At 45.9% G+C, this 10,807-nt stretch overlaps 1 protein-coding gene across 1 annotated transcript in view; it reads left to right on the forward strand.

Annotated features, from left to right (window-relative positions):
• LOC117741380 (protein NLRC3-like) overlaps positions 1–9,840 on the forward strand; it is a gene marked incomplete at its 3' end in the record, with an annotated part of 65,965 nt that extends 56,125 nt beyond the window's left edge. Inside the window, exons 4-9 of the mRNA XM_034548400.1 lie at positions 5,499–5,648; positions 5,780–5,834; positions 6,827–7,055; positions 7,135–8,947; positions 9,031–9,204; positions 9,672–9,840. Coding sequence (XP_034404291.1) covers positions 5,499–5,648; positions 5,780–5,834; positions 6,827–7,055; positions 7,135–8,947; positions 9,031–9,204; positions 9,672–9,840 — 2,590 coding nt within the window. The remainder of the gene's footprint in view (positions 1–5,498; positions 5,649–5,779; positions 5,835–6,826; positions 7,056–7,134; positions 8,948–9,030; positions 9,205–9,671) is intronic.
• Positions 9,841–10,807: the final 967 nt, after the last annotated feature.

The following is a 10,807-nucleotide window of genomic DNA, read 5'->3' on the forward strand; positions in this document are numbered from 1 at the left end:
GCTGCATTCTGGATGAGCTGTAGAGGTCGAATGGCATTAGCAGGTAGACCTGCCAGGAGGGAGTTGCAATAGTCCAGCCGTGAGATGACCAGAGCCTGGACCAGAACCTGTGCCGCCTTCTGAGTGAGAAGGGGTCGTATTCTCCTGATGTTGTACAGCATGTACCTACAGGAGCGTGTTATTGCGGTAATGTTGGCAGTCAGGGAGAGTTGACTGTCGAGCGTCACACCGAGGTTCCTGGCAGTCAGAGTCGGAGCCAACACTGAGTTGTTGAAGGTGATAGTCAGGTCGTGGGTGGGAGAGCCTTTTCCTGGAAGGAGAAGCAGTCTTGTCCGGGTTAATTTTCAGGTGGTGAGCGGACATCCACTGAGAGATGTCAGTCAGACAGGCAGAGATTCGTGCTGCTACCTGTGTTTCAGATTGGGGAAACGAGAGGATCAGTTGGGTGTCGTCAGCATGGCTGTGGTAGGTGAAGCCATGCGAGCGAATGACAGAGCCAAGAGAGTTGGTGTACAGAGAGAAGAGAAGAGGAGCAAGGACTGAACCCTGAGGGACCCCAGTAGTCAGAGGACAAGGCTCAGACACAGATCCTCTCCAGGTTACCCGGTAAGAGCGGTCGGTGAGGTAGGATGAGAAGAGTGAGAGCGCGGTGCCTGAGATACCCAGGTCCTGGAGGGAGGACATGAGGATCTGGTGATTCACTGTGTCAAAGGCAGCGGAAAGGTCTAGAAGGATAAGGACAGAGGAGAGAGAGGCTGCTCTAGCAGTGTGAAGCTGCTCAGAGACAGCAAGGAGGGCAGTCTCTGTTGAGTGGCCTGCCTTGAATCCAGACTGGTGGGGGTCTAGAAGGTTGTTACAGTGAAGAAAGGAGGAGACTTGGTTAAAGATAGCTCGCTCTAGAGTTTTGGAAAGGAAGGGGAGGAGAGAGACAGGTCTGTAGTTATTGATTTCAGATGGGTCGAGAGTGGGTTTCTTCAGGAGAGGGTTGACTCTTGCCTCCTTCAGAGAGTTAGGGAAACAGCCGGTTGAGAGGGAGGTGTTAATAAGATGGGTGAGAAAGGGAAGAAGGTCCGGAGCAATGGACTGGAGAAGGTGAGAAGGGATGGGGTCAAGGGGGCAGGTGGTTGGGCCTCCTTTCTAATTCAGATACAGATTCTAAATATACTTTAGTAAAATGTAGGTTTTATATTTGTTATGACAAATACATTCAACTCATGTCTGACATTGATCATGTCAAACACTTTAAACAAATAACTGTACAAAATACACCCTACGTGGGCTGTTCAGGACACAAGTACAGTGTGCAACCATTGCAGCATGTTTCTTTCCAGGGGTTCCCCTTCCACATTTGAATCCTGTAAAGAGGGAGATGTTCCCCTCATTGTGGATGTTCTACCTCTCTAAAGCATGTCCACAGTACCCATTGACACTGCTAAAGCCCAGCAGAAAGAACCATCAGTACCACATTGATAGTAGAGGAATACTGAATGGTGGGCTCATCTGTACATAACTAATATTGAGCTTTAAAATCCCTCCAGTTTTGTACACATTTGTATTAATCTGTGCAATTCATGTGTTGTAATATTGAATGGATAATACCCGGTTGCTGTTTGTTTACATTAATATGACTTGTGCAACCCTGTTTCTTGACTTCCTGTGTAATGAAGCGCATTCAACATCCATGTATGTGTGACAGTCTGACATATATGATCAACATGCACAGGTCCATGTACTGGCACTAGTGTGGATATTTTACAGGCACTCGTGTTAGTAAATGTACAACCTGCCCTGATCTGTGTGACACTGTACGTCTAACTGGGAAAGGGGAGCTTGTTTCTCTTAGTTGTTGCATCACACTGTATACCAGATGTGTTGAGGTTGACCCCTGACCTCTGACCTGTTTCCTTGGTTTCCACAGAAGCAGAGATAGTCTTTGTAGGATGCTCCTCGTCTCGTGAGAATCTGCCCGGTACAACTAGAAACCCCACGATGCCAAATTTTGTCTGTGGCAATATGTGCATTACGCTGCTGGCCATTTCTCCATTTTATGTATATCAACAGTACCAACACGTAACAGTAATACCTAAATGGAAATCAAAAAGGTATTCATTTATAATTTGTACAATATTTATTATATATAAAGTGTTAATTACATCAGAAATATTATGATATTGTTTCTAATATAAAGACATGTTTATAAGGTTTGTTGAACATTTAATTAATTGTGCTACTCAGTAAATAAACGGTATAAATACTGTACATACAGTTTACATGAACATATTGTAGTCTATGGATCAGAGGCTCGAGCTGGTGGACAATCACAACCAGCAGCTGTTTGTGAACGTGTGAGTACAGAAGGGAAGTCTGTGTGTGCTGAACAAGTGGAAACACATCCATTATCATTCACTTTTGACTATCCACACCTGTTGGACTGGTTCTGACGTCACGCAGTTTGATTTTGGACTTGGACTCTGAAGAGATGGGGGCGTGACGGCGTCCTCAGATCAAATGCACACACACAACAGGACTGACAGGAAGACATGAGCAGCTTCTTCTCTCCAGAGGTTCCTCCACACATGAAGGCGAACGTGTCTGTAAACTGACCTGAGGTCAGTTCAGCAGGTGAGAATCCGACCAGAGGAATCTGGACATTTCTGATCATCAGGATCACTTTGACCACTTTGTGTTCTTTCTCTCTTTAACTGGACGGTAGAAATGGATCCTGATGCTGATTGGCTGATCATTTATTTTGCTTGCAGGTGGAATAATAGTCTATCATTAATATTTGAGTTAAAGGACAGTGACATGATGTGCACGTCTTATAATAAAATAAGAGCTAAAACCTTGAACCAACTTGAGTTTGACAACTTAATGAAATATGCGTCCGAACCGGTTTGACAGCGTTCCAGTGTTTGTGTCATGTGACGTGAGTGTCGTAGTCATGACAGCAGGTGTTTGTGTCTGTGTGAAGGTGTGGACTCTGCTATGAATCAGTGGGAGGACAGAGAGGAGGGACTCCCTCCCTCTAAAACCACTCTGTGTGGGGAACATGACAGCCAGACCAAAGCTCAGAGGTGAGACCAGGACCACTAACAGACCAGGACCTCTAACAGACCAGGACCACTAACAGGCCAAGACCACTAACAGACCAGGACCACTAACAGGCCAAGACCACTAACAGACCAGGACCACTAACAGGCCAAGACCACTAACAGACCAGGACCACTAACAGACCAGGACCTCTAACAGACCAGGACCACTAACAGGCCAAGACCACTAACAGACCAGGACCACTAACAGACCAGGACCTCTAACAGACCAGGACCACTAACAGACCAGGACCACTAACAGACCAGGACCACTAACAGACCAGGACCTCGAACAGACCAGGACCACTAACAGACCAGGACCACTAACAGACTAGGACCACTAACAGGCCAGGACCACTAACAGAACAGGACCACTAACAGACCAGGACCACTAACAGACCAGGACCACTAACAGACCAGGACCTCTAATAGACCAGGACCACTAACAGACCAGGACCTCTAACAGACCAGGACCACTAACAGGCCAAGACCACTAACAGACCAGGACCACTAACAGACCAGGACCTCTAACAGACCAGGACCACTAACAGACCAGAACCACTAACAGACCAGGACCTCTAACAGACCAGGACCACTAACAGACCAGGACCTCTAACAGACCAGGACCACTAACAGGCCAGGACCACTAACAGACCAGGACCTCTAACAGACCAGGACTACTAACAGACCAGGACCACTAACAGGCCAGGACCACTAACAGACCAGTACCACTAACAGACCAGGACCTCTAACAGACCAGGACTACTAACAGACCAGGACCTCTAACAGACCAGGACTACTAACAGACCAGGACCTCTAACAGACCAGGACCTCTAACAGACCAGGACCACTAACAGACCAGTACCACTAACAGACCAGGACCTCTAACAGACCAGGACCACTAACAGGCCAGGACCACTAACAGACCAGTACCACTAACAGACCAGGACCTCTAACAGACCAGGACTACTAACAGACCAGGACCTCTAACAGACCAGGACCTCTAACAGACCAGGACTACTAACAGACCAGGACCTCTAACAGACCAGGACCTCTAACAGACCAGGACCACTAACAGACCAGTACCACTAACAGACCAGGACCTCTAACAGACCAGGACTACTAACAGACCAGTACCACTAACAGACCAGGACCTCTAACAGACCAGGACTACTAACAGACCAGGACCTCTAACAGACCAGGACCTCTAACAGACCAGGACCACTAACAGACCAGGACCACTAACAGACCAGGACCTCTAACAGACCAGGACCACTAACAGACCAGGACCTCTAACAGACCAGGACCACTAACAGGCCAGGACCACTAACAGACCAGGACCTCTAACAGACCAGGACCACTAACAGACCAGGGCCGCTAACAGACCAGGGCCTCTAACAGTCCAGGACCGCTAACAGACCAGGTCCACTAACAGACCAGGACCACTAATAGACCAAGACCACTAACAGACCAGGACCACTAATAGACCAAGACCACTAACAGACCAGGACCGGTAACAGACCAGGACTTCTAACAGACCAGGACCACTAACAGACCAGGACTCTTCTCCATGTCACATCACTCCTCCGTCATTATTCACCCTCTAAGCTCTGTGTGTTGTGTTGAACAGACCTGACTCACCTGGACCTGGACCTGGACCTGGACCTGGATCCAGTTGTGTATCCATTAACAGTGAAGAGTCTATGGACTTTCCTCCTACTTTTAAAAGACAACCCCCTCCAGAGACTCAGTGAGTTAAGATAGTATATAATCACACATCACGTCTGCAAGTGTTCATTCTAGCTGATGAACACTTTTATATACATAATATACATTTATAGAAGCATGCATGTGTATTAATAAAGACAATCGTGAACATAAAATCACTCCACTGGATCTCTAACAGACCAGGACTCTTCTCCATGTCACATCACTCCTCCGTCATTATTCACCCTCTAAGCTCTGTGTGTGTTGTGTTGAACAGACCTGACTCTCCTGTACCTGGACCTGGACCTGGACCTGGACCCAGCTGTGTGTCCATGAAGAGTGACCAGTCTATGATAACCCCTTTAGCATTCAAAGATGGACTTCAGTCTTTTGGGTAAGTTTTTACAACCAAAAGAAACTAAATCTGTCAGAATTTTACTGAACATTTGTATTCATCAGCACTGTGTTTCTGTCAGGGTCCATCAGCAGAGAGCTGACTCTCCTGGACCTGGACCTGGACCTGGAACTAGACCTGGACCTGGACCCAGCTGTGTGTCCATGAAGAGTGACCAGTCTATGATAACCCCTTTAACATTCAAAGATGGACTTCAGTCTTTTGGGTAAGCTTTTACAACCAAAAGAAACTAAATCTGTCAGAATTTTACTGAACATTTGTATTCATCAGCACTGTGCTTCTGTCAGGGTCCATCAGCAGAGAGCTGACTCTCCTGGACCTGGACCTGGAACTAGACCTGGACCTGGACCTGGACCCAGCTGTGTGTCCATGAAGAGTGACCAGTCTATGAGAAGCCCTTTAACATTCAAAGATGGACTTCAGTCTGTTAAACTAAGGTGAGCTTTCATTAGGCTACTGTGTTTCTATCAGGATCCATCAGCAGAGATCAGACTCTCCTTTACCTTTGATTTCAGGATTCCTTAAGACAGAACATAATATACAACTTGTACTTTTGTTTTCTCCAAAGAGTTCAGCAACAGAGATCCCAAGTGATCCCAAGAGACCTGGACCCCATATTTAAGGTGTGTGAGTCAGAGACTGTATACAATATAGAGATGGTCAAAGAGTTGGATCGCTGATGGAGCTTAGACGGGCAGGTGAAGCAACACCTGTCAATCAAAGAGGCCACGCCCTCCATGTCTATCTTTTAGGCCTAATATAATTTAAATGGCTGAGTTATATATCTGTGGGGATTAACTCACCTTTGGAGCTTTTGTGTGTGCACTGACTAGCTAATCACCACCACAGTGCACAGCGCTCATACAGGAGGACCAATGACAACGCCGTCCTGACTGCGTTGTCATGGAAGCGTAACACCCATCTTCAAGTACCCCCGAGGTTAAAACTATGCTCTGTAAGCACTATGCTGTCGAGGATAGCTCTGTTAACACTTATAGCACAGTTAGCTGCTAGCTGCAAGCTCAGACGTCTCAGCGGCTAGCAGCTAACGGTGCTAACAGTGTGCAGGAAGGTACCCACACGGCTGTTTGGGGGCCAATCACACGACACATTAAATCAAGGAAAGCTTGCAAGCACAAAAAGGAGGGTTCTCAGGTATCGTTTGATTGGAGAAGTTTCGATACTACTTGGTTCTGGGTTATTTCGGGATTCTCGGCCCTAACTTGATGAAACATGGATTAAAGCTAAGTTCCTACCCGAGTCTTATGTATTAAACCTCCTCTGACCTCTGATGTCAACATTTAGACATCAGAGGTCAAGATGAAAAATTGAGCTTGTTTTTCATTGTCAGTTGGTATTATTGTCTTAGATTTACAATAATATTTCCCAGAATGCATTGTTAATCTACATTAACACACTGTTCACAGATTAGGTAGTAAAACACTTGAGAAAACAATAATAACACGATACTAAAATAATATAAACTTTTACAGTTTTGATGTAACATGAAAGCTAGAAGCTGAAATTCAGGAGATATTTCAAAGCTTTGAACCGACCTCAATACACCATTTTAAATATAAATACATGTAAATACACTTGTATTGTTTGGTTCCAGCTGCTTGAGAAGAACATTGTCAGCTTTATGAAGAGCGAGCTGAAGAAGATGCAAAAGGTCCTCAGTCCAGATTACCCAGAAGGCTCTGCGGGTCAGAAGGAAGATGAGGAGGTGTTGGACGGTGAGGATGAAGAGCAGATGAGGAGCAGCGGGGAAGCATTTCTGAAGATCACACTAAACCTCTTGAGAAGAATGAAGCAGGAGGAGCTGGCTGACTGTCTGCAGAGCAGTAAGAGGATTTAAAAGACTTTACAATTAAACAGAAGACCACCACTCACTAATTTCATCTATGATTTCTGTCATTCCAGAAACTAGTGCTGCAGTGTGCCAACATGAACTCAAGTCTAACCTGAAGAAGAAGTTCCAGTGTGTGTTTGAGGGGATCCCTAAAGCAGGGAACCCAACCCTCCTGAACCAGATCTACACAGAGCTCTACATCACAGAGGGAGGGACTGCAGAGGTCAATGAGGAGCACGAGGTCAGACAGATTGAAACAGCATCCAGGAAACCACACAGACCAGAAACACCCATCAGACAAGAAGACCTCTTCAAAGCCTCGTCTGGAAGAGAGGAACCAATCAGAACAGTGATGACAAAGGGAGTGGCTGGGGTTGGGAAAACAGTCCTAACACAGAAGTTCACTCTGGACTGGGCTGAAGACAAAGCCAACCAGGACATCCAGTTCATGTTTCCATTCACGTTCAGAGAGCTGAATGTGCTGAAAGAGAAGCAGTTCAGCTTGGTGGAACTAGTTCATCACTTCTTCACTGAAACCAGAGAAGCAGCAATCTGCAGGTTTGAAGAGTTCCCGGTTGTGTTCATCTTTGACGGTCTGGATGAGTGTCGACTTCCTCTGGACTTCCACAACAATGAGGTCCTGACTGATGTCACAGAATCCACCTCAGTGGATGTGCTGCTGACAAACCTCTTCAGGGGGAAACTGCTTCCCTCTGCTCGCCTCTGGATAACCACACGACCTGCAGCAGCCAATCAGATCCCTCCTGACTGTGTTGGCTTGGTGACAGAGGTCAGAGGGTTCACTGACCCACAGAAGGAGGACTACTTCAGGAAGAGGTTCAGAGATGAGGAGCAGGCCAGCAGGATCATCTCCCACATCAAGACCTCCCGTAGCCTCCACATCATGTGCCACATCCCAGTCTTCTGTTGGATCACTGCTACAGTTCTGGAGGACGTGTTGAAGACCACAGAGGGAGGAGAGCTACCCAAGACCCTGACTGAGATGTACATCCACTTCCTGGTGGTTCAGTCCAAAGTGAAGAAGGTCAAGTTCGATGGAGGAGCTGAAACGGATCAACACTGGAGTCCAGAGAGCAGGAAGATGACCGAGTCTCTGGGAAAACTGGCTTTTGATCAGCTGCAGAAAGGGAACCTGATCTTCTATGAATCCGAGCTGACAGAGTGTGGCATCGATATCCGAGCAGCCTCAGTGTACTCAGGAGTGTTCACACAGATCTTCAGAGAGGAGAGAGGACTGTACCAGGCCCAGGTGTTCTGCTTCGTCCATCTGAGTGTTCAGGAGTTTCTGGCTGCTCTTCATGTCCATCTGACCTTCAGCAACTCTGGTGTCAACCTGATGGCAGAAAAACAACCAAGACCTAAAGGCCTTGGTTGGCCTAAAGTATTGAGAGCAGAACCTAAACTAAAACATCTCTACCAGAGTGCTGTGGACAAGGCCTTACAGAGTCCAAATGGACACCTGGACTTGTTCCTCCGCTTCCTCCTGGGTCTTTCCCTGGAGACCAATCAGACTCTCCTACGAGGTCTGCTGACACAGACAGGAAGTAGCTCACTGACCAATCAGGAAACAGTCCAGTACATCAAGAAGAAGATCAGTGAGAATGTTTCTCCAGAGAAAAGCATCAATCTGTTCCACTGTCTGAATGAACTGAATGATGGTTCTCTGGTGGAGGAGATCCAACAGTCCCTGAGATCAGGACGTCTCTCCATAGATAAACAGTCTCCTGCTCAGTGGTCAGCTCTGGTCTTCATCTTACTGTCATCAGAAAAAGATCTGGAGGTGTTTGACCTGAAGAAATACTCTGATTCAGAGGAGGCTCTTCTGAGGCTGCTGCCGGTGGTCAAAGCCTCCAACAAAGCTGTGTACGGATACCTTATCATTACAAAATGGGTTTGATGTTTCACTTTGAACATTTTGTTTGTATTAATCCCTGTTCCTCCCTTAGGCTGAGTGGCTGTAAACTCTCAAAGAGAAGCTGTGGAGCTCTGTCCTCAGTCCTCAGCTCCCAGTCCTCTAGTCTGAAAGACCTGGACCTGAGTCACAACAAGCTGCAGGATTCAGGAGTGAAGCTTCTCTCTGCTGGACTGGAGAGTCCACACTGTGCACTTGAACATCTCAGGTCAGGATCAGCTGATTTACCACACAGATGATGTAGTGGTCTAAGTGTCTGATAGACTGAGTTCATGGTGGTTTCCCAACATGTTACTGAGGGAGAACAATGTCTACTGGTGTCTCTGCTGATATGCATCTGGAAATAATGCTGTGAACTGAATGGAGAAGTGGCCACTATCCTGCTGGGGATCAAAGTGGTGGATGTCTTGTCCACCAACATGAAGATCTTTTGGCCCTCCTGCTTTCAGGGAACCAGGACGCTTTGAGTCCTGATTTGAGTTTGTTAGAGCTGGAAGAACTTCTTTCACTGGAATCAGGGTTTGAAATGTGTTTACAGGGACATGATTTTAACAACATGTCTGTTTACAAAAGAAGATGAAACCAAAATGAAAGCCACTCATGTTAATGATGTAAATAATATATTCATTGTGTATTGATATGATAAACTCTGTGTGTTGTTTTGTGTGTTTTCAGTCTGTCAGACTGTCAGATCTCAAAGGAAGGCTGTTCTTCTCTGGGATCAGCTCTGAAGTCAAACCCCTCCAGTCTGAGAAAACTGGATCTGAGTGGAAACCAGCTGCAGGATTTAGGAGTGAAGCTGCTGAGTGGTTTTCTGGAGAGTCCACATTGTAGTCTGGAGACTCTGAGGTGGGTTCACTGTCTGCTGCTAGTGTAGCACCTTCATGTTTAATCAATAACTATTTGATTGATCTACGTATTGATCCATCAAGTGTTACATTTTCTGGTAATATGTTCCACTTCACATCAGCTGCCTCGTTGTCTGCATGTCATCCTCTAGACCAGGGGTCACTAACAGGTGGACCGCGGTCCAGACCCAGACCCCTTTTTCTCTGGACCGAAAACCGATAGATAATTGAGATTTATTACATTTTCACAAGTCACTTCTATTTCACCGGCTCAGCTCTTCTAGTCTTTACGGCTCTCCTTCAGCGGTCCAGGAAACACAGCGGCCAATTACACGCGTTGTAAATCATCTCACGTGATGCTACTCGGCCAATCACACATGTGTATTCAGATAAGCCCCGCCCTCGACTCGAGTGCCATATTCACTCACACGGGAGCGACAGGAGACCCGAAAGATGGAAAAAGTACGCGAGTCAGAGAAGTTCCAAAAAGAGAAATGTGGACATCTTAACCAGAGCTTAACCACGAATGGACTCTGTTATGTTTATTGTTCCCACAACCAGTTCAACAGCAGCATGTCTCACGTTCAGAGATATTAAAGCAGAGATATTAAAGCAGAGATATTAAAGCAGCGATATTAAAGCAGAGATATTAAAGCAGAGATATTAAAACAGAGATATTAAAACAGAGATATTAAAACAGAGATATTAAAGCAGCGATATTAAAGCAGAGATATTAAAGCAGAGATATTAAAACAGAGATATTAAAGCAGCGATATTAAAACAGAGATATTAAAACAGAGATATTAAAGCAGAGATATTAAAACAGAGATAATAAAGCGGAGATATTAAAGCAGAGATATTAAAACAGAGATATTAATGCAGCGATATTAAAGCAGCGATATTAAAGCAGCAATATTATAGCAGAGATATTAAAACAGAGATATTAAAGCAGAGATATTAAAA

The sequence above is a fragment of the Cyclopterus lumpus genome, chromosome 2 (genome assembly GCF_009769545.1).
Source record: "Cyclopterus lumpus isolate fCycLum1 chromosome 2, fCycLum1.pri, whole genome shotgun sequence".
Classification (NCBI taxonomy): Eukaryota; Metazoa; Chordata; class Actinopteri; order Perciformes; family Cyclopteridae; genus Cyclopterus; species Cyclopterus lumpus.